Source organism: Aquarana catesbeiana, linkage group LG01, assembly GCF_042186555.1.
Source record: "Aquarana catesbeiana isolate 2022-GZ linkage group LG01, ASM4218655v1, whole genome shotgun sequence".
Classification (NCBI taxonomy): Eukaryota; Metazoa; Chordata; class Amphibia; order Anura; family Ranidae; genus Aquarana; species Aquarana catesbeiana.
The window spans coordinates 260,427,831-260,452,919 of NC_133324.1; the positions used below are offsets into that span (position 1 = coordinate 260,427,831).

The window sequence follows — 25,089 nt, forward strand, 5'->3', positions numbered from 1 at the left end:
CACACATGTGAGGTATCGCCGCCATCGTCAGAGCGAGAGCAATAATTCTAGCAATAGACCTCCTCTGTAACTCAAACCTGGTAACCGTAAAAAAATTTTAAAGCGCCGCCTATGGAAATTCATAGGTACCGTAGTTTGTCGCCATTCCACGAGTGCGTGCAATTATAAAGGGTGACATGTTTGGTATCTATTTACTCGGCGTAACATCATCTTTCACATTATACAAAAAAATTGGGGTAACTTTACTGTTTGGATTTTTTAAAATTCATGAAAGTGTCCCTTTTCCAAAAATTTGCGTTTAAAACACCGCTGCACAAATACCGTGTGATAAAAAATATTGCAACAATCGCCATTTTATTCTCTAGATTCTCTGCTAAAAAAATATATATAATGTTTGGGAACTCTAAGTAATTTTCTAGCAAAAAATACGGATTTTAACTTGTAAACACCAAATTTCAAAAATAGGCTTAGTCATGAAAGGGTTAAATCTTAGGCCTTCCTTGTCCTGCTCTAGGGGGTGGACCTTATATTCTGGGTGTATTTTCAGCTGTCAGTATACCTTGCAGCCACAGCCTCGCTGAGACGATCAAATTCCACTTTGTGCTTCTGAAAGTAGATCACAAAGGGCTCCCTTTATCTTGCTCCATCATTGCTAGGTGAAACCATCAGGTTGTGGTTTGGGCCTATTCCGATGACGGCTCATTCTACTATAGCTTTTAGTGCAGTTCAGTAGTTCAGGCCTCCGTTGATAGCTGCTTTTGGTTGCGTGCTTCACGCTGCTGTTTAAATTGAGTTTGGACCTATTTGTTTTTAGTAAGGGGTTGTTGGGTGATTTTGTTGCTGTTACCCTCCCCTCATTGGTATTGCTTGGGGACATCCTGTAATTTCTGAATCTGCCTGTGTCTTTTACTGTAAGATCCAGCAAATAGAATTTTTGACATACCTGAAAAATCAATTTCCGGTACTAGAGTACAGGACACAGGCAATCCTTCCCTCCTCCCGTATGGACCGTGGAGGGAAGGATCGCCTGTGTCCTGTACTCTAGACACTGCCAGTGTCTTATTACCTGAAAATACTTGCCTAGAACCCAGTCATCTCTAAATTTGCTTGTCCTGTACTCTACTACAAGAAATGGATTTTTACAAGCAAGTACAAGTATTTTTTTGTGTGCCCTTAAAGAAACCTATGTTTTTCTGGTACAGTTTGAACATGCCTTAAATCAATCAAGATTTAGAACACTTTCGTACATGATAGGATGGGAGGGCACCCACTTCACTTAATCAGTGTGTTACTGCTTTTTCACTTAAAAACTAATACGTTTTTGAATCATTTTCACTTGTGTGCTTCATAGAATACCTTGTTTTTGGTTTAAACCATTGAAAAAAAATAAAATAATAAAATATATATATATATATATATATATATATATATATGTGTATATATTAAAACATAAATGAAGGGACACGTTCTCCAATGCAAATATACTTTACTGAATCTTCAGGTCATCAAAATCGTCGGATCATATACCTCAATGGCAGCTACTGTATACGTTTGTTTCCTACCTAGGCAGGTAAATGCCTACGCAAGCCAGATAGATTGAGAAAGATAAATACAATCTTTCAACTAGGGGTGCAACGGATCAAAAAACTCACTGTTCGGATCGTTCCTCGGATCAGGAGTCACGGTTCGGATCATTTTCGGATCAACAAAAAAAAAAAAAAAATCTCCCCCGCTGTAATATCCACAATCTCCCTATTGGCAGGGTGTGGCAGAGTATTGGCGGGTATATTGGCAGGGTATTGGCGGGTATATTGGCAAAGTATATTGACAGGGTATTGGCAGAGTATTGACAGGGTATTGGCAGAGTATTGGCAGAGTATTGACAGGGTATTGGCAGAGTATTGAAAGGGTATTGGCAGGGTATGGCAGACTATTGGCAGGGTATGGCAGACTATTGGCAGGGCATGGCAGACTATTGGCAGGGCATGGCAGAGTATTGCAGCAGGGCATGGCAGAGTATTGCAGCAGGGCACTGTTGACATCCGATCTCTCCCCTCCACTGTACAGATCAGTACACAGAGGGGAGAGAGGAATCGGCGTCATGACATGACGCTGGTTTGTTACAAGTAATCTCTCCGTCATTTGATGGAGCGATCATGTGCTAATCGGCCGCCGGGTGTACCAAGATGGCCGCCGATCCGGAGCTAGGCCGAAGCCGCGGCCTTTCCTATGGCCGAGGCCACAGAGCGGATCGCGGGTGTCCCGATCCGCGGAGCTTGATCCGTACGGGTCACGGATCGATGACGATACGTTGCACCCCTACTTTCAACTCATAATGTCATAATTAAAGCATCAATGAATATATACAACAAATTTTCATTAGTCATCCAGAAAAAGGTATCTTATGTAAAGAATTTGCATAGAAATGCAATAAACATGTAATCTACAGATTCCAATCAAAACTTCATGAAACTTTCATCCTTCTGATCAGCTCCCACTTCTGTGTCAAGATGTGACTCTATCTGAAAATAGGAAATGCAAAAAAGTCGCTAACTGGATCGTCATAAAAATAGGTACAAATCATAGTCCCTATTGATTGCATCTGGATATAAGGATCGTAACCTATTGATCCACCAAACCTCTCGCTGCTTAAGTCTCAGTCTTCTATCATCCTCTCTTTTATCTCGGGGAACCTCCTCAAGCACCATAAATCTTAGGTCTGAGTCCTGGTGTCCTTTCTCCAAGAAATGTCTTGTTACTGGCAACCCTGGTTGTTTCAATCTACTGGTGCTGCGATGCTGCGCGGTTCGATCTTTTATCTTTTGAGTGGTTTCACCAACATATAACAATTTACACGGGCAGGTCAGAATATAGATCACGTAGGAGGATTGGAATGTAAAAAATCCATTAATCACAACCTTATCTCCATTTTCAGGATGGACATAATGGTCACCTTTTAGTATAAGTTTACATTGAATGCAATTCAAGCAGGGAAAGCACCCTTTCCTTTTCTTACCAAGAAATGTCATTTTAGATATATGTTGCTTTGGTCTATATTCTGATCTCACCAGTGCGTCTCGCAACGTTTTATTCCTTCTAAAGGCTTTAAATGGTGTTTGTTGAAAGACCTCAATCTGTGGATAGGAACGTTTTAAAAGGGGCCAATGCTTCTTGATGACTCTGAAAACCTGCTCGCTGTAGCTGTGAAATTGCATCAGAAATGGTAATCGTCTCGTCTGTGGTCTATGTTTAACTGGGGCTATACCCATCTCCTCCTGTTCTATCTGTTTTACTTCTTGTGAGATAATATAGTTGGGATATCCTCGTTCCTGAAACTTAGAGAACATTTCCTTCATTCTTTTTTTCCTCAGTTTCATTACTAACTATTCTCCTGACCTGTAACAGTTGGCTTCTTACAATGGAGCGAAAGACATGAGGGGGATGAAATCTGTCAAACACTAATAATTGGTTCCTATCAGTCGGCTTGATATACAGATCGGATTCCATCTGATCGTTATCAATGTAAATCCTGGTATCCAAAAATGGAACCGATTTCCCCCCAATGTTGATTTTAAATGGAATCTCATGAGAAAAATCATTCAGCGTTGCATCAAAGGCAAGTAGCGATTCCATGTTGCCCCGCCATATGGCAAAAACATCATCAATATAGCGCCACCAGGTGGCGCAATGACTTTTAAATAATTCATTCTGAAAGATATGCCTGTGTTCAAAGTCATTCATAAATGTACAGGCAGGCAATGTACACCAGGACTCAGACCTAAGATTTATGGTGCTTGAGGAGATTCCCGAGATAAAAGAGGGGGTGATAGAATACTGAGACTTAAGCAGCGAGAGGTTTGGTGGATCAATAGGTTATGATCCCTTTATCCAGATGGAATCAATAGGTACTATGATTTGTACCTTTTTTTATGACGATCCGTTTAGCGACTTTTTTGCATTTTCTATTATCAGATAGTCGCACCTTGACACATTGGAAAAGTGGGAGTTGATCAGAAGGATGAAAGTTTCATGAAGTTTTGATTGGAATCTGTAGATTACATGTTTATTGCATTTCTATTTCTTTACATAGGATACTTTTTTCTGGATGACTAATGAAAATTTCTTGTATGTATTCATTGATGCTTTAATTATGACATTATGAGTTGAAAGATTGTATTTATCTCTTTCTCAATCTATCTGGCTTGTGTAGGCATTTACCTGCCTAAGTAGGAAACAAATGTGAACAGATATGGTGTTAATTTTTTTCCTAGTGCTTTTTATTTGGAAGCAGGGGACACACCTGTGGGGCAACATCCACCTGTGTTGGAGATTTTGAATAAAAGAGGGAATTGTTTGCAGAATGTTCACACAAAGCCATACAGCCTGAGGAAGAGCAGGGATGCTCGCAACTGTATACATTAGCTGCCATTGATGTATATGATCTGACGATTTTGATGACCTGAAGATTCAGTAAAGTATATTTGCATTGGAGAAAGTGTCCCTTCGTTTATGTTTTAGTGGATATTGGTGGAGAACAGGGAGTCCACCTTGACACTATTCCAGCCTAACAGCAAGGATAAAGAAATCGCAGTAACCCACCCAAAGTTTGGGGAAAAAAAAAAAAAAAAAAAAAAAAAAATATATATATATATATATATATATATATATATATATATATATATATATATATATATATATATATATATATATATATAGTAACAGAAGTAGGAAGCTGTCAACATACTGTATCCAGCTGCATGCTACTGCAGTTTCTCCATTTCTGCATTGTGAACTTGACTATTTAGCAGGCCAGAACATTGTGGTGTACACTGGCATGGCTAAGCTTATGTTAAAAGACGTTAGGGTTTTTTTTAATCATAATTAGCTAGGTCCTGCATTGATCCGATGCTGCATCTGTCCCCCGGCTTGAAGATGGAGAACCGAGCCATCAAACACTGCTGATCGCTCAGTTCTCGGTGCTCTGTGAGCAGAGAGCTGGTGAATATCAGTCACTGCTGTCTGCCCTAACACTGGAGGGGGTTGGAGCGGCTAGCTCAGGCTCTCAATGCCTCGCTAAGAGGCTGAGCCAGGTGCTGGTCCATGGTTTTGGGCGAGTCCCAACCATAAAATTGCGATCTTTCCCCAACCTGGACCAGCTCTAACATCAGCCGCCAATGTGCTTCAGCCTGCTGTCGGCTGAAAAGGGGTGCAGAACAAACTGCAGTCCTGTGATCCACAGAAGTACAGCTAAATAAGCTTTGGCTGTACTTCTCCTTTAACTGTAAGGCTGCTTTCACACCGGGGCTGCGGGTCCGCTAGCGGTAAAGCAGGGCTTTACTGCTGTTTAGGTGGCCTTTTTCAGCCGCTAGTATGGTGCTTTTAACTCCCGCTTACGGCCAAAGGAGTTAAATGCTCCCCGTGTTGCACGCGCTTCCAATGATCTTTTCAGGCGCTTCGGAAGTGCTGCCCATTCATTCCCATGAAACCGCTCCCAAAGATGCTGCTTGCAGGACTTTTTTTCATCCCAGTGTGAAAGCACTCTGCCTTTCACACTGGGGAGCCATGAGAGGCAGTTTTCCTGTGGGTTACAGGCGCTATTTTTACCACTAAAACGCCTGAGAAACTGCTTCAGTGTGAAAGGGGTCTAAGTCTGTCTGCTATAATTCACATACTGTATTGAGCAAAGCAGCCATTTCCCTCCTCTCATACAATGAAAAGAATGTGTTCATAGTGCACCGCAAAATGTATATTAGAGTTTACATAGCTGGTTTGGTTAATTTTATGTAATAGTCATATTTTCTTTGTGTGACCATTGTGCTCCCTTTCTAACCACACAGATACAATAATCGAACATACCGCATTGATGATATCGACTGGGAATTTACTCCAGAATCTACATTCAAGAAATCAGATGGCAACGAAATTCGCTTTGTTGATTATTACAGAACAGTATGTCACTCTTGTTTAACAGAGCAATTAATTAATTCAATTGTTTGCAATGTTACATATATTTGTACTAGATGTTGACATTCCCTATACTAGAGCAACTGAAGACTTCAACACCATTCTATTGTAGGAGGAATATTGACGTGTTAGCTGTTGTTTAGATTGTAAAGTCTTTCTCTTGGCTATCGCCTTCTACACATCTTTCCCTAAAAAATGACAACATTTTCACTGAATGACTTGGATGTCAAAATTTACCAGTGGTAAACATACCATTGTGATATTTTGTAGTAGTTTTCCCATATACTGACTAATTTGAAGCTTGCTAAATCCCCCTGCAGTCTGGTCCGCCCACTGCTGCATGTCTCAATGCAGTTTGCACACCTTTTTACCAGTGGAAAGGAACGCATTGCAGTGGGAAAACTGAAACTTGACTTTCAAAGTTCAACAGAATTTGAAAATATCTATACATATATCTTGTGCAGGACACAGGCAAATAATACACCATGGTTATAATTTTGTACCCTCGGATGACTGGACACTAGCAATCGGAGAACATGCACCCTCTGGGGTGCCTCACCTTTAGACCCCTTTCACACAGCGTCTTTGCCATTAGCGCTAAAGCTCCACTAGTTTTAGCGCCGCTTTAGCGCTGTTTAAGCAGCGCTTTTGCGCCACTAGCAGGGAGCTTTTAACTCCCAAAAAAGTGTTAAAAACTCCCATTTTGCAGCACTTTCAAAGCGCTTTTCAGGTGCTTTGAAAGCGCTGCCCATTCATTCTATCCAAAGATGCTGCTTGCAGGACTTTTTGAAACGTCCAGCAAGCGCACCGCTCGAGTATGAAAAGTCACACAGGAATGAATGGGAGGAGGTTTTCAGGCACTGAGCGCTAAAGCACCTTAAAACCACCCCATTGTGAAAGGGGTCTTAACCCTACTACATTCTTCTTCCTGGAGAAACCAGCTTTACTATTTTATTGTCTATATTTTTCCTAAAGAAACCGCGTCGTAGAGGGCCCTATCTGCATACCCCCATTCTCTCCGTTAGTCGGAGGTGGCGTTGGACACCAGCTTGTCCAGCTGGGGGGAACTGTTTTGGATCTGGGGCTCAAGGCCGGTGAGTGCCAAAGCAGGCTCTATTTTCCTGTTTATGTCCTCAAAGAGGACAACCAGCCTTTACCTAACCTACTGGACAGAGCTGCTTCGGGGGAGGTCCGGTTAGGAGCCATTCAGACACAGCAATGGCTGAGGCCTATGGCACGGAGTGGCAATAGGAGCTTAACTGTGGTACAGGAGGTTTCCCTATGGTGGGGGAACTCAATTTGTTGTTTTTTCTCTGTTCTTTATGTTCTGGGCATAGATCTCTGTAAGCCAGACTACCTCAGTTGTCAACTCTGGATTGCGGAGGGCGAGTTGTTCTTCCAGACATGTTTCATCGGTTGTCTGTGGTGGGGTTCCCTTGACATAGATCTTTTGGCATTGCATCTCAATAGGTAGGTTTCAAGGTTCATGGCAAGAAAGAGGCACCATCTGGCAGTTTCCATGGACACGCTAGTTGTGCTGTGGCGTCGTTACCAGTGCATTTATGCTTTTCCTCCTCTGAATTGCTTTCCTCGCCTTCTACACTGGTCAGTGACCAGAGGGTTCCCGAGCTTTCTGGTGTCTCTGGTTTTTGCCCTTGGAGAGACTGGAACGCCCAATTGGTATGGTTGCGAACGTCCCCTGGTGCCACATCCCTTGCTGCTACAGAAAGTTCTCCTTTCATCAATCTTCCACACTGCCTTCCTGTCACTGGCTTGACTGTTTAGGTTCTGAGAGATAGGATGTTGTTGGGTTCAGTGATCTCTACCATGCTAAATGAGTGTGCTTCAACCTTTAGGAGGATTATCATTGTCCTTGGTGTGTCTACATTCCTTAGCCTGAGGTTGCGAGTTTGTACCTGCATTCCTTCTTGGTTTTTCTGGTTGTGGGCTTCTTTCATTGGGGCATAGGGCAGGAACTGGTTTTAATTACCTTTTGGGTCAGGTGTCTGCTCTGGCGGTTGTCTTAAAAGCCCTATTATACAGGATTTATATAGCGTCAACAGATTGCGCAGTGCTTTACAATATTAGGGCAGATAGTACAGTTACTACTGGTTGATATTATTTTTTCGGATGCCTTTCAGGCCGATAGCCGATATCAAGGGCCGATGTTCTGTAGATTTCAACTTTATTTTTATACTGTGCTTTAAAAAAAAAAGTTACTTTTATTGCTGTCAGAAGAACTGTAAACATCTCTTGTGACAATATGCAATGACAGGTATTCTATAAGACCCCAAACCCCTCGTCAAGATCTACGTTTTTGAAAAAATACTTTCTGTTCTTAAAACTGGCGCCTTTAGGACGCCAGTAATCCGGAAGTGATATCATGACATCGCTTCCGGGTTATTAAACCCGAACAAAGCCGTTCTGACTTCGTTCAGATCTTCAGTTGCTCGGGCCTCTCGGTTGGGAGACCCGGGCGGGGCGGCGTGAGGGGGACGTACATCCCCTCTGGCTGCTTGTAATAACAGGCGAGCGGCTGCTGAGCCGCATCGGTTACTATTACAGGAAAGCTGACCATCCGCCCTAAAGAACGGTACAGGGGTGATGCCTGCAGCTGCATGCATCACCCCGGTACAACCCCTTGAAGCAATATCGGTAAGTTTGTGACCAATACCAATGCTTCAAAAAAAAAAAAAAAGATAATCAGTCGACCCCTAACAGTTACATTACAATTACAATTTTATTGTATTGTTACATTACAATTCAATACAGCAGGAATCAGAGGGCCCTTGTAGCTTACAATCTGCATAATGCTGTGGGGGTCTTTTTCAGCAACAGGGACTGGGACACTGATCAGGGTTGAGGGAAAGCTGAATGGAGCAAATTATAGATATATCCTCAATGAAAACCAGTTCCACAGCGCTCAGGACTTCAGACTGGACTAATTGTTCACCTTCCAAATGACAACGATCCTAAGCACACAGCCAAGACAACACAGGAGTGGCTTAGGGACAACTGTGTGAATGTCCTAAAGTGGCCCAGGCAGATCTCTGAATATCTCTAGAGAGAACCAGCCTGACTGAGCTTGAAGGGATGTCACGATCAAGCATCAGGCTTTAAAACCAGTTGCTATAGCAGCTATGGGACTTCCACCGAACAGCAGAATAAGTACACAGGCTGTCACCCTGGCAGATGATGCAGGCTCACCTGAGGTGCAGAGTCTAGGTACTAACTGGTGTTCACCAGAGCGCCTGATGGAGATTTAGCTGCGTATTAGTACGAGGTCGCGGTCCTCAGGATTGCCTCACCAGGATGTGAGCTAGCAGGGTTCAGTAGCAGATAAGCACGTAAGGATCAAAAAGCGTGGTCAGTAAACAAGCCAAAAGGTTGGTAACGAGTAGTTGCAGGTTGAGATTAGGCAGAAGAGTAGTCGAGGAACAAGCCAAGGGTCAATAACGAGTGGTAGCAAAATATGGACAGCAGCAGGGAAGTCCAGAGCGAGATACTGGCTGAGAAAGGAGAATAATCTGGAAACCAGGAAGTTCATGCGAGGAGCAAAGAGTTCAAGGTTCAGCAGAAGTCAAGGCACAAGGCAGGGTTGTCTAATGGATCAGACAGGGTGCTGTCCAGCATCTCAGGTAGCTCATTGAGAGGAGTGATTGCCAGACACAGATGAGGTCCCAGGTTGAAGTCCAGGCCCTGACAGTACTTCCCTCCTCCCTGGACGTCTTAGGGCTAGGTTTATGAGGAAACCTCTGGTGGAATTCTCTCTTCAGGCTCCCAAGAGTTTTCTTCTGGCACATATCCTTCCCATTAGATCTGCAGGATTAATCGTTAAAGAATCGAGACCACGATTCTACCCCCATCGCAACCTTAAAAAGGAGGTCCAGCCCCTACAGCCAGCTACAAATACTGCAGCTGCTGACTTTTAATATATGGACACTTACCTGTCCAGGGAGCTTGCGATGTTGTTATCCCAGCCGATCTTCAGATTGGCTGTTGGGTGCAGATGCCACCATTTTCCTGGTAAGGGAAACTCGACAGTGAATCCTTCTGGCTTCACAGCCGGTTCCCTACTGCGCATGCGTGAATCGCGCTGCACCTTCTAATTGGTCCGGAGGAAGGAGAAGGGGGCTTTGTGAGTTATTTTGAGGGGACAGCAAATTTTTACGGTTATACAAGCTTTAGACTCACTACTTTACATTGTAGCAAAGGATAATTACTTCAGTGTTGTCACAGGAAAAGATATAATAAAATATTTACAAAAAAGTGAGGGGTGTACTCGCTTTTGTGAGCTACTGTAGTTCGAAATGTGAAAATGACTGACAAAACCAGGGATTAGGAGGATTTCTGGTGGCCATGGTCCTGGTCAAAAACTGCAGCAGGTTGCGGAGGCTGCAGTATCCGTGACTACCTAAGGTGATAAAGCTGATGCAGACGGAATAAACATGGATATGCCGTCCAGTTAGCGAGAAATTCAACCTACATTGTCAAATCTGTTATAGCCTCTGGGTCCGGCCTGAAAACATGATCGGGGTCTTGTACCTGAGTGGAAAAAAGAGTCCTGAAATGAAGGACCGCCCCTGAAGGATAATCTTTATAGCAAATAAAGCATCTCTTGCAGAAATTGTAGCTGTCTCTTAGTACACCCTTGTTAAAGGGTAAAGTTGTGAATAACCGACCTGATTCGGGCCAATTGTCGGGAGGTAGGCTGGCCTGCATGCGGCAGGTGTCAAGAGTGATTCTTACGTCCACTTTATGCTCTGCTATGGGCACGTTGAGATTTGCCCACCACTCTTAATCTGACCAAGTCTAACGGGGGCTCGCCGGGCCGTTTGACCAGCAGGAAGTCATCGAGGTAGTGCACGACTTTCTGGCACTTGGTGCGACAGGATCCTGGTAAGAGTCTGGGCGAAGGTGTCAAACAGCCACTGGCTGTTTTAAGAGCTGAAAGTCAACTTGGTGGTGAAGTAATACGAACCTTTCTGTTTGATGTCAAGCCACCGCCAAAGGGATGGCTCATAGGGCAGTAATTTGGATGCTCTGGATAGCCAAACTCCCTTGCCTATGCTAATAATTTCTTAAATAGCTAGGTCAAACGATGCAGATGTAAGGAAAAACTCCTCTGAAGAAATTAGGGAGTTTAAACTTGGGATGTGAGAAGAATGAGGTGCAGGGAAGTGGTACACCAAGTTATTTGAAAACTTGCTCTTGATGAGCTCAATACGACTGACTCTCCAAGTAGTGAAAGGTGATTTAGCAAATGATGATGAACCCCCGGTCCAGTTTGAACTGCAATAAAGTATCTATGGATAGCTCGTCGGTGGCAGCTGAGAGGAGGTTCCTGCACTCGTGGGTCGAGTGGGGTAGCGCGATACAGCCGGTGTGGAATTCCCATGTAAATCAGTGCACCAGGAAAGCAGCCAGTGAGGAAGTCAGGTGTGAGGAAAGATAAAACCAGAGCGACCGGACCTCCACTTGGCCTAGTCATGAAGTGCTGTGCAGCTTGAGGTTGCACTCGACTTTAAGATGGGCTCTGTGGCCCGTGACTCAAATGTGAAGCAGCCAGCATTAGTGAAAGTCCAATAGTTGAAATTGAGTTGCATATTGTCTAAGATTGTGAGTACATACGAATGGACGGACTAAATAACGACTGGTAGCTTGTCGCAGGTGCCTCTGGATGGAGACCGGGCTGCAGTAAGCTGTATGACAATGGAATCATGTTGTGACATGCCTATGATATGGATCGTTGTGCCGCCGACATGACTAGATTTGAAGGCAGTAGTGTGTGTGTGAAATTAGCTGTTAGAGTATGTGAAGCAGAATATCAGCTGAGTTATGAGTACGTACAAGCATACGAATGGATTGGTCTGAGTAACAATTAGTAGCTCGTGACAGATGCATTACAATAGAGACCAAACTGTAGTAAGCTGTGTGGTAGATAGAACCGTGAGTTGTGGTGCCAAGGGTACAAACCATTGTGCCGCCGGTGCGACTGGATTGGACTGCAGGGATACCTGCTGGGTGTTGGGCTGAGCTCTTACTGTTGGTGAGAAAAGCAGCATGAAGAGCGCTCGGCTTTCCTAGCTATGTTAGGGTAGGGAACGCCCTTATGTCGCAGCTTTCTGTGAGCTTGGGGATGGGTCGTCCCCTGAGGGACAGCATGCTGCTGCGCTCTGAACCTACAGAGGGGCGGAGATGAAGTCTTCACTGCCGGCCTGCGACATGGTTCCAATTAAAGACAAGGAGAGGGAGGTGCATGTGTTAAGAGGAGTCATAGCGGTAGGATAGTGAGAGGAATTGGATAAAAAAAAATAGATAAGAAAAAACGAGGACAGGAAAAGGAACGAGAGGTGCAGTTTGAAGCCAGTTTGCACTCTGAAGAGTTGAACGCTGTTAAGTGAAAATTTAGAAAACTCAAGAGTGCGTGACAACCGAGGCGGGTCAGGAGGTGACTGGCCAGGTAAGGCCCCTTTCACACTGTGCGACTTAAAAGATTTTGTGGCTGCGATTTCAGGGAATGCCTGTGTAACTTAAGGTCTATGGACCTCAACTCACTTGAAGGTTGGACCAAAAGTAGTAGTACAGGGACTACTTTGAAGTCGGAACGACTTGAAGTCGCACATATATGAATGGTTATCATTGGAAATCATGGGGAAAGACTTGTCATGCAATTTTGCAATCCCAATTCACACAAGTGTGAAAGGGGCCTAACCGATAGCCCTTTTCCCGTCTGTGCTGAGCACAAACCTGCGAACCAGAGCCCCTGGGCGTAATGGGGCGAGAAGCTGAAGTCTGGTATGGCCCAAGTAGCAATGTTGCGTTCTGTAGTTTGTGACGTGTACTCGGCCTGCTTTGAAAACAGAGTGTAATGCAAAGAAACGTGTGACTGTAACTAACACCCGATCATCCCAAATCGCGTATGTGAAATGAACGTTTAGTGAAAGGGTTCTGCAGGTGGATGTGATAGTGAAACCCGTGTACTACACGTGACTCAACGCCTTAGTTGCAAAGTCCTGGTTGAGGTTGAAAATTCAGTCGACCGAGAACCTGTAGTAAGGGTGACATAGAAGTCCAGTTTTCTTTTTGGAAAGTGAAAAAATAAGGATAGTAGAAATCTTGAATATGCGGGAATGGACTGTAATCATGAGCGGTTGTCACCCTTGACTGTAGAGTGTAGAAAATGAATCCGATATGAATCGGTTGTAGAGTGTATGAAATAAATTCGATAAGATTCGGACTGTAGAGAGTATGAAATGGATCTGATACGAATCCTTGTGCCGCCGACTAGATCAGAATCGGACTGTAGAGTGTTTGAAGTGGACCCGATACGAATCGTAACACCGACATGACTAGATTCAAATAGGACTGTAGCGTGTATGAAATGAATCTGATACGAATTGTTTGTAAAGTGAATGAAATGAATCCGATACAAATCGTTTGGGCTGCCGACGTGACTAGATTCAAATTGGGCTTATGGAGTGCATGAAATAATTAAGTGAAATTAAAGCCCTGTGACTGAGTAACAGTGTGCTTTGACGCACTGAGAAATTATTCTTGTGGTTGGTACAAAGTTTAAATACAAAGATTGCACTTGGAGACATACGAATGATTCGTAAGTTCCGCCACAAAAGCCATAAATATGAAATGGGGAACACCGCAAATTGAAATAACTACACTTGATATGAATAAATAGTTAAGAATCCTACTTGCGACAGTGAGCAAGAATCTATCTACGAAAAACTACCAATGAAGAAGCCGCAAAACATTGCAAATTTGACACGGAACTCACAAACGTAGTGAGTTGGGAAGAGTTGGCCTAGTGACGTAACGAATCGCGCATCGGAACCGACAATGACCACAGGTGAGTGTTCTGCTTAAATACTCCCCGGACTCCTCCCATAAATGCAGGCCACCGTACTGTTCTTCATAGACAGATAGATATACACACACACACCCACTTTTGTAGGTACACCTTGCTAGTACCAGGTTATACCGCTTTTGCCTACAGAACTGCCTTAACTCTTTGTGGCATAGATTCAAAAAGGTGTTGAAAACATTTATCAGCAATGTTGCTCCATATTGACATGGTAGCATCACGCAGTTGCTGCAGATTTGTCGGCTGCACATCCTTGATGCGAATCTCCCGTTACACCACACCCCAGGTGTTCAAGGTGCTCCTATAATTAGATCTCATGACTGTGGAGGGGGGAAAAGGGATGGACATGGTCAGTAACAATACTCAGGTAGGCTGTGGCGTTCAAATGATGCTCAATTGGTGCTAAGGTGCCCAAAGTGTGCAAAGAAAATATCCCCCACACCATTACACCACCAGCCTGAACCGTTGATAACAAGGCAGGGTGGATCCATTATTTCATGCTTATGCCAAAGTCTGACCCTACCATCTGAATGTCGCAGCGGAAATCGAGACTCATCAGTCCATGTAACACATTTCTGGCTCTTAGCTGACAGGAGTGGCAGCTGGTGTGGTCTTCTGCTGCTGTAGCCCATCTGCTTCAAGGTGTTGTGCATTCAGAGCCGGTATTCTGCATAATTTGGTTGTAACGAGTGGTTATTTAAGTTACTGTTGCCTTTTATCCTCTCGAACCAGTCTGCCCATTCTCTTCTGACCTTTGACATCAACAAGACATTTTTGTCCGCAAAACTGCCGCTCACTGGATATTTTCTCTTTTTTGGACCATTCTCTAAACCCTAGAGATGGTTGCACGTGAAAATCCCAGTAGATCAGCAGTTTTTGAAATATTCAGACCAGCTCATCTGGCACACACAACCATGCCATTTTTATTTCAAAAGATTTTTATTTTGAGAAAAAGCAATTATACAAAACAGAAATATACTTTGTCAAGTATAAGCATTAAGAAACAGCAGTGTCTAAAGTAAATCCTGAAACAGTTGCCTTTGGCGGGGATTACATGTAGTCAAGGACTCCGGGGCTCTATAAATAGTCTGGCAAAAAGGTGTGTCAGAAAGAGCTATAACCTGCAAATCATGGGATGACCCACTACCTGGCACCCCAAACGGGAGCATATTGTGCCGGGGCGAGGAACCCCTTAACGATCTTGATGGTCTGAGCTCTCCCAATGAAACTCATACCCCATTAAGACTACATCTCTGAGAACTGAGAGATAATGTATAGCTACAGGGGGGAGTGGGAATTGAACATTTCCTTGCCCCGCCCTGAATGTTGACACTGAACATGTACAAATCTGACCAAAGTACCCATGTACATGTAAATAACACCAAGGTCTAGAGGAGACCTAATGAGAGAATAGGAGAAAAGAAAAGAGGAAGAAAAGAGGGGAAGGGGAGGAACATCACTTATGCGTTCAAGATATGTTTTGTGTGGATCCATTAGGAGGGCCCAATGCTACTCCTACCAATCGAGCCCATGGATCCCAGATACCCTCAAATTTCTTCACAGCATCCTGGACTATACTAGTGAGCTTTTCCTGGGACATTATCCAGGATATTTTCCTTTTGGCTGCTGGGATAGAAACACCCGGCCGTTTCCAGGCTCTGATGATCGTGAGCTTAGCCCCCAGCAGCACAAAGTATACCAGTCTGCGAGAGGATTTAAAGATCCCCGAGATCGGGGCATTAAGAAAGGCCACCAAAGGAGTTCTGGGAATCCAAGTCTCCACCAGCTCTTCCAATATATTGAATATTCTTTTCCAGAAGGAACGAATTCTGGGGCATTCCCACCAAATGTGGGACATTGTGCCCCTGAGTTGACAACCTCTGAAACATAGAGGGTCAGCCGTTGGAAAAATTGAGGCCAGTCTAGACGGAGTATAGTACCATCTGGAGATCACTTTCAGGCTGGCCTCCACTATTCAGTACACTCTGGAAGGGTTTGAAACAGGACCTCTGCCAATTTTCCAAGTTCTAGTTAAATTGGAGCTCGGACTCCCAGGCCTCCATAAAAGTTGTTTTTGAGCATGACGAGGTAAGTGACGAGTAGATCACTGAGATCCCACCCTTCTGGTCTCTGGCTTGACCGCACCACATTTCATAGTCAGTGAATTTTGGGGGTAAGTCTTTGCCTTTACATAGCGATTGCAAGAAATGAAAAATTTGGCTGAACCTAAAAGTTTCAGATAAGGGCAGATTTAGCATTTTGGTGCAGTGTTTTAGAGTGAAGGGGCCTGTGGCCATGAATAATTGTCCTATCCTGTATAGGCCTTTATCCACCCACCACTTGAAGGCCAAAACATTTTTCCCCGGGGGGAAGTCTGGGTTATTATAAATATGAGTGAGGGGTTTATAAGCTGGAACTAATGCTTCTGAGGAGCGTAGGGAGTCCCATAGAGCAAATGAGTGGGAAAGGGTCAGAGCAAGTATAGAGGGTCTGTTTCTTGGGGGTATCCAGAGGAGGAAGTCTAGCGTGAAGTTAGGAACTGCCTGTTTTTCTATTGCAACCCAATCAGGTTTTTCGAAACTAAAATAGACTCTTGACAATTGGGCCAGTCTGGCAGCTTGGTAGTATTTGTAGAGGTGGGGTAGTCCTAATCCTCCTTTTTCCCTATGTAGATAAACAGTTCTTTGGGGAATTCTGTATCCCGCCTTACCCCAGATGAACTTTAGAAGTTTGCTTTGGAAAGATCTAATATGGTCCCTCCAGAGAGGGATGGGCAAGGCGCGAAACAGGTATAGCAATCTGGGAAGTAATGTAATTTTTACTGAATTTACCCTCCCCAACCAAGAAATATTATTACGGGACCAGGAGTTTAGGTCTGCTTCAAGCTTACGGTAAATGTGTGTGTGTGTGGGGGGGTAGTTATAGCCGTATAGTGTTTCAGTTTTAGCTGTTAATACCTAAGTATTTGATAGAGGAATCGCTCCATTTGAAAGGATAGTTCTGTCGTAAGAGATCAACAGTCTCGGGTTTTAGAGAGATGTTGAGTGCTCGTGACTTGGAGCAATTAACTTCTAAACCGGACAATTTAGTGAAGGCATCTAAGGTTTTGCATAGGTTGGGAAGGGAGGTTATGGGGGAGGTGAGAAAGCGCAGGACGTCGTCTGCAAATAGCCCGCATTTGTGAGTTTGGGAGCCGCAAGTCACTCCCTTGATGTTTGGGTTATGACGAATTGTAATAGCTAGCGTTTCAATGGCCATAGCAAATATGAGCGGCGAGAGTGGGTTTGGAATAATATCCTTGCAGGCGTATGCTGGCAATGGGGTTGGAGTAAAGCGCCTGTATCGGACCTAGAAATCTTTGACCAAATCCCCAGCGCTCCAACATGGCAAAAACGTATGGCCAGGAGACAGAGTGGAAGGCCTTTTGTAGATCCAACGACAGGACCATACCAGATTGTTTAGGACCTCCCGCCCAATTAGTTTGTAGGATGGAAACCAGATCTATGGCCCGCCTTATTTGGTCTGGGCCCTGTCTGCCCGGGATGAAACCCACTTGATCCTTGTCTATACATATATTGATGAAGGAAGCCATGCAGTTAGCAAGAATCTTGACATCACAGCTAAAAAGTGATATAGGGTGATAATTTCCTACGTCTTCCGGATTCTTGTCCGGTTTAGGGATCACTGCAATGTATAGAGTTGAAGAAGTGTGTTAGGTGTGTGGCTAAGGTGTTGGAGAAGGTTTTGTAATAGGGGTTGGACAGACCGTCCGGGCCAGGTGCCGAGCCATTTTTTAGGGATCTTATCACTCCAAGTACCTCCCCCTCTGTAAATGGGGCTTCAAGGCTGTCTCTATGTTCTGCTGAAAGCGATGGAAGTGAGAGACCGCCCAGGAACGAATCCAGTGTGGTATCATTCGGAGGAAATCTTGGAGAGTAAAGATTGTTGTAAAAAACATGAAAAGCCTCTAAGATGTGACTTAATTCGGGGCGTTAATTTGGTGGCCAGCATGGAGCCCACCCTGTCCCCTTGGGTGTAGAATTTGTGTTTGTTCCAGCTAATTTGTTTTTCCGCCTTAGCTGTCAGGGCTAGGCTGAGCTCCAACCTAGCTAGCTGGGTTATCGAGAAGGGGGAGAAGGGGGAGGGGTTGGATTTGTGAAGAGCCTGAAGGTTGGAAAATTCAGCCTCTAGGACTTTTATATCAGCCTCTCTTTCCCTCTCAAGTTGGGAAGCGAGTCTGATTAGCTCCCCTCTAATAAAGGCTTTGTGGGCTGCCCATAATGTTTCAGCTGAGATACCCTCGGTTTTGTTCAGAAGGAAATATTCTTTTAAAGATTTGTCCAGCATAGTGACATGAATTGGATCTGAGAGAATGGATTCGTTAAGTCTCCATTGTCCCCTGCCCATTCTGCGGTGATGTGCTTGGATTTCCATGACGACCATTGAATGGTCGGACAGAACAGTGTCTTTGATATGAGATTTTAAGATCAATGGGACGGACTGTGTTTTAACGAGGAGGTGATCAATCCTAGCATAAGAGTTGTGGGGGTGGGAGAAGTAGGTGTAGTCCCTTTTAGTAGGATTCAATTCCCTCCAGACATCCGCTAACTTATGGGCATGAATGAGTCTAGCTATTTTGAGGCTTTGTTTGGTAGGGCGGGTTAGTCGAATTGCGGGGGTGGGGGGTGGGGGGGGGGCTGGATTTGTCCAGCCCTTGATCAAAGGCGGTGTTTGAGTCTCCACCAAAAATGACCGTGCCCTCTAGAGCCGGTGAGCGGGCACTCAGAAGTTTCTGGAAACAAGAAGCATGGCCCTTATTAGGGGTGTAATAGGAGACTAGGGAGTAGATCTGTCTGTTATTTTACCCTTAACTAAGAGAAATCTGCAATTTCTGCAAGCCAGCTAAAGTTGCAAGATTTGGCAAACGCTATGGCTACCCCTTTGGTCTTATTATCCGCGCTAGCAAGATAAAAATTTGGAAAGTGGGAGTGGAGGAACTTAGGGAAGTATTTGGCCTGGAAATGAGTTTCCTGCATTAGAATAATATCTAGTTTGGAAGATTTAAAGAAATTAAAGACCTTTTAAGGGGGGAATTTAGGCCCTGTACATTGTGGGTGGCAACCCTTAAAGTGTTGAGTGCGCGATCAGCCATGAGACTTGGGAGAGTGAGTGCTATCGAATCTACCGCCACTTACCGGTGCTGGGGCCTTCTGAAGCCACGCTGAAAGGGGGTGCAGTACCTTGCCAACAATAGGAGCCTCTGATTGGGGGGAAACACCTTTGGACTGGACTGAAATGAAATGAAAAAAAAACTAGTAAGTGATGTTCCGTGAATTGGGGGTGAAAGGGAAGAGAGAAGAAAGAAGAGAGAAGGAAAGAGAGGAGAAGGAAGAAAAGGGAGAGTTCTCTCCCCCTGGGGCCACCGAGAGCCCAAGGAAGAAAGAAGACCCCCCCCGTCATCTCACTGTAACACGTGAGAGAAACCGTTGTCAAAAATCCAACCACGGTTGGACTTACTATCCCCCAGAAACCCGCGGGTGACTAAGGGATTGGAGGAGGCACATGCATTCCGCGCCAAATCAGGGCGCCCTACAACCTATGATAATTATTAACTATCGCTGTAACCATACAAGCAATAACAGGTTGTAATAATTGTGACAAAAATAAGGGTTTTCCGAACCCCAGATATACCCCAACTTGAATGCGCCGCTCTCCAACTCTCTACGGAGCAAAGAGAGGAGGCGGAGCAATGGGGACCTGAGCTTGAATAATAAAAAAAGAGGGAAAGAAAAAAAAGGAAAAAATTATCAAGCTAGGAGATTTTCAACTTTTCTCTTGTCCCCTTTTAGTGGAGGGACATCAGTGAATAAAACTTCCCCCAAGGAGAGGGAGAGAGTCAATTTCTTCTATCAGGAAGCCAGTCAATAGCGATAGCAATCAACATCCGGAGACACAAAAGATGTTGCGACTATGTGGTCATGGTGGACCGTAGTGGGAAGATCTTCTGAACTTATTCTTGGTCCATAGAGGGTTCGGCAAGCCGGCCGGGGGGGACGCTTGTTGGAACCAGAGGGGGGTTGCTTCCGTGTCCATTTCCTGCAAAATTATCTTCAGGTTGAGCAGTAGCTTCTCTCCCGTTGTAAAGCTGGAGAAGGAGTGGTTCTGTCCCGTGAGAGAATTTGACCGCAAACGGAAAGGCCCATTTGTACCTGATGTCCTTCTGAGCCATAGCAGATAGGAGGGGTTTCAGGGTTCTTCTTCGCTGTATGGTGGAGGGGGAGATATCCACGTAGATTTGCACTATGTGACCTTGATAGGAAACCTGGGGAAGGGCCCGGGCCTGTTTCATGACAGCTTCTTTGACATCATAATAATGTGGTTTAGCAATGATGTCTCTGAGGGAACCGTCTTTCCTGGGGGGACCCAGGGCCCTGTGTACCCTATCCAGCTCCAGACGTGCTGTTGGAATGTTCGGGATCAGTTCTCTCATTAGGTCCTGCGTGGCTGCTGTAACATCTGTAATTGTTTCCGGTAGGCCTCTGATCCTAAAGTTCAGCCTCCGAGATCTGTTCTCCAAGTCATCCATGCGGGAGTTTGCTGTATCTAATTGATCTTGGAGGGATTGGATCAGGTCAGAGTTCTGGTGGGAGACTGCAGCAGTCTGTTCAAGCTTTCCTTCAATGGCGTCCATTCTGGAGCCTGTATTCTGTAGGTCCGCTTTGATGTCTCCTGTTATTTTAGCTGCCGTGGCCTCTAGACCCCTCTACAGGAGATTGGAGAATTTAGAGAAAAGATCTACCATCAGAAGCTGGGTATTTTGGGTCGATGGGCTGAGGGGTAGAGGAGCAGCATATATGGATGCCATCGGGCCTGCTGGGGAGAAGGCCTGCTTTTCAAATGTGCGGCTGAGAAGGGACTCTGTGGAGGCCGGTGAGGGAGTCTGTGCCTGCATTCCTGTGTTGTGAGATCCAGGGGTGATGTGGAGAAGGGCAGGGGTCAGCACTTGCCTGTGTTCCGGAGTAGCTTCAGTGAGGTAAGCATGGTGCTGTGCTGCAGCAGCGGCCGCGGCGCCCATCTTGGTACACCCGGAGCGGGTGGAGGCAGCGAATTCGGGGTCAGGCTTCTCCTTACCCCGGATCCAAGCATATGGTGGTGTTCTCCGGTGCTTGTGGGATTCCTGCGCTGTTTGTGTGGCAGTCGAGCGGGGTCAGAAGGGCTTGCTGGGCGCGCCTGAAGTGGTGAGGTGCGGAGCTCCTGGCTCAAGCGGCCATCTTGGAACTCTTGCGCATGCGCACCACCATGCCATATTTAAAGTAATTCAAATCCCCTTTCTTTCACATCTTTGCATCTGGGATGGCTTCCGTCACTCTAGATGTCTCTCCCAACAAAAAACAGATGTGTGCACATAGCATAAATCCGTCATAAAATTTTATTGAAAACAACCCTCCCTTTACAATTGCACACTTACAATGTATCAAACTTTTAAAAGCATAATATAATTTCACAATCCTGTCTTAGTCACTCGTCTATCTCTCACCACTCCACGGACTTTACAAAGAGCGGCGTATCTGGGTTGAGAAGACCGCTGACAGACAGTTTAGGTAACTGCGTGGTCACGCCCTAATGCATTTCGTTATCACTTCGTCAGAGGGCCTAAAATTTCTTTACGGAATTACGCTATGTGCACACATCTGTTTTTTGTTGAGAGAGACCTGTAGAGTGACAGAAGCCATCCCAGATGCAAAGATACAGTTTATGACAGGCACAAGTTCTGAATTTTTCTGGTGATTGTGTGACCATAGGGATGATTATTCTCGCGGTGTGGTTATGGGATCCTAATTTGGAAAGCATTCCATTCATGAACATTTTTTCAATCGTTCTTAATTTGATCGCTTCTGGACAATTGAACATTCACTTCATTTGTCTATTGTGGATCATTCTAAGTGCTTTTATTGCAATAGTTTGACTGTAGCATATGTTTGAATTTTCAATGATTGGCACCATAACTTGTAGAATTTATATCTTTCACATAGACTAAATAATATACACTATTTTTTTTACCAAAGATATGTAGCAGTATAAATGTTGAGCTCTCTCCATCTGTCTCCTCACGCATTACCAACTTATTAGCAGACATATCAGCCTGGATGTCACATCACTTTCTCAAACTCAACCTATCCAAAACCGAGCTCATGATATTTCCTCCCTCAGGTGCCACTTCCCCTGATCTCCCTGTCAAGATCAACGGCTCAACTATCAACCCATCTCCCCACGCCAAGGTCCTAGGTGTAATCCTGGACTCTGAACTAACCTTTCGACCCCACATTCTATCACTATCCAAAGCTTGCCGCCTCTGTCTTCGCAACATCTCCAAGATACGCCCCTTCCTAACCAATGACACCACAAAGCTTCTAATCCACTCCCTGGTCATCTCCCGCCTTGACTACTGCAACTCCCTCCTCATTGGTTTACCTCTAAATAGGCTATCCCCACTTCAGTCCATCATGAACGCTGCGGCCAGGCTCATCCACCACACAAACCGCTCAGCGTCTGCTACACCCCTCTGCCAATCCCTCCATTGGCTGCCACTCAGTCACCGAATTAAATTCAAGATACTAACTATAACTTACAAAGCCATCCACAACCTGGCCCCTAGCTACATCTCTAACCTAGTCACAAAATACCAACCAAATCGTTCTCTTCGCTCCTCCCAAGACCTCCTGCTCTCAAACTCCCTTGTCACCTCATCCCATGCTCGCCTTCAGGACTTCTCCAGAGCCTCCCCCATCCTCTGGAATGCTCTTCCCCAATCCGTCCGATTTTCTCCTACCTTATCCACTTTCAGACGATCCCTGAAAACTCATCTCTTCAGAGAAGCCTATCTGGCCCCCACCTAACAACTGTACATTTATCTTCTCAATCAGCACATCACCCACAGTTATTACCTCTTGTATCTCTTGACCTTCCCTCTTAGATTGTAAGCTCCAAGGAGCAGGGCCCTCTGATTCCTACTGTATCAAATTGTATTGTATTTGTACTGTCTACCCTCAAGTTGTAAAGCGCTACGTAAACTGTTGGCGCTATATAAATATTGTATAATAATAATAATAATAAATGTTGGCCAAAATTTATGAAGAAAACTTACTTATTTGCAAAATTTTATAATAGTGACAAAAAAAAAAATGTCCCCCCCCCCCCCCAAAAAATTTTTGCTCTTTTTTCGATTATATCAAAAATAAACAACCCAGCGGTGATTAACCTCTTCAGCCCCGGAAGATTTTACCTCCTTCCTGACCAGAGCACTTTTGCGATTCGGCACTGCGTCACTTTAATTGACAATTGCGTCAATTCATGCAACGCTGCAATCAAACAAAATCGACTTCCTTTTTCCCCCACAAATAGAGCTTTCTTTTGGTGGTATTTGATCACCTCTGCTTTTTTTATTTTTTGCACTATAAACAAAAAAGCCACAATTTTGAAAAACAATGCATTATTTTTTACTTTTTGCTATAATAAATATCCCCCCAAAATATATAAAAAAAACAATATTTTTCCTCAGTTTAGGCCGATATGTATTCTTCTACATATTTTTGGTAAAAAAAAAGTGCAATAAGCGTATATTGATTTGCGCAAAAGTTATAGCGTCTACAAAATAGGGGATAGTTTTATGGCATTTTTAGTTTTAATTTTTTTTTTTTATATTAGTAATGGCGGCTATCTGCGTTTTTTATCGGGATTGCGACATTATGACTGACACGTCGGACACTTTTAACACTATTTTGGGACCATTATCTTTTATACAGCGATCAGTGCTATAAAAATGCACTGATTACTGTGTAAATGACACTGGTAGTGAAGGGGTTAACCACTAGGGGGCAATGAAGGGATTAATTGGGGCCTAGGGAGTGATTCTAACTGTGGGGGAGATGGGCTACTAGTCACATGACAGCGATCACCGCTCCTGATGACAGGGAGCGGTGATCTCTGTCATGACACAAGCCAGAACGGAGAAATGCCTTGTTTACATAGGCACTTCCCTGTTCAGAGGCTCCGTGACATAATCGCTTGGAGACCAGCGGACATAGAGTCCGTGGGTCCCATGGGCACGGTCATGCTGTACGTGGTGGCTCGCGTGCGCCTGCTATCCCCGGCTCTTAAAGGGGAAGTACAGGTATGCCCATTTACCCACCGCTGCCATTGTGCTGACGTATATCGGCGTTCAGCGGTCAACAAGTGATTAAATACCACCAAAAGGAAGCTCTATTTGTGTGAAAAAATGATAAAAATTTTGTTTGGTTACAGTGTGGCATGAGTGAGTAATTATCATTCAAAGTGTAAGTGCACTGAAAGCTGAAAATTGGTCTGGGCAGGAAGGGGGGTATAAGTGCCCTGTATTAAAGTGGTTAATATATATATATATATATTTATATTTATATATAAATAAAAACCTAGTTTAAGGTTTGATCTACGCCAGCTGTAGGGTTAGTGTTTGGGTCAGGGTCAACATTTTTAATGTTTTTTGTTTGACAGGATTTTTTTCTTCTTCTGTTTGGGCACTATTGTTTTTGGGCTGTACTACGGTTACGAACAACAACTAACATACACATAATACGTGGTTGCCAGGAGCAGGAGAATTTGATGTATCACCCTGATGTTTAGGCAGGGTTGCTCCTAAATTTACCTGCCAGGTATAGTTACCTTGGCTCATTGTTGGGGATCAATTGATTTCACCCTAAGTCTAGAATTACAGTAGGGACAGAAAGTATTCAGACCCCCTTAAATTTTTCACTCTTTGTTATATTGCAGTCATTTGCTAAAATCATTTAAGTTCATTTTTTTTCCTCATTAATGTACACACAGCACCCCATATTGACAGAAAAACACAATTGTTGAAATTTTTGCAGATTTATTAAAAAAGAAAAACTGAAATATCACATGGTCCTAAGTATTCAGTCCCTTTGCTGCGACACTCATGTATTTAACTCAGGTGCTGTCCATTTATTCTGATCATCCTTGAGATGGTTCTACACCGTCATTTGAGTCCAGCTGTGTTTGATTATACTGATTGGACTTGATTAGGAAAGCCACACACGTGTCTATATAAGACCTTACAGCTCACAGTGCATGCCAGAGCAAATGAGAATCATGAGGTCAAAGGAACTGCCTGAAGAGCTCAGAGACAGAATTGTGGCATGGCACAGATCTGGCAAAGCTTACAAAAATAATTCTGCTGCACTTAAGATTCC

General features: G+C 44.3%; 1 protein-coding gene across 1 annotated transcript in view; it reads left to right on the forward strand.

Moving 5' to 3' along the window:
* The window catches only part of PIWIL1 (piwi like RNA-mediated gene silencing 1), a 766,743-nt gene that overhangs the window by 354,953 nt on the left and 386,701 nt on the right, over positions 1–25,089 (forward strand). Inside the window, exon 10 of the mRNA XM_073597707.1 lies at positions 5,838–5,949. Coding sequence (XP_073453808.1) covers positions 5,838–5,949 — 112 coding nt within the window. The remainder of the gene's footprint in view (positions 1–5,837; positions 5,950–25,089) is intronic.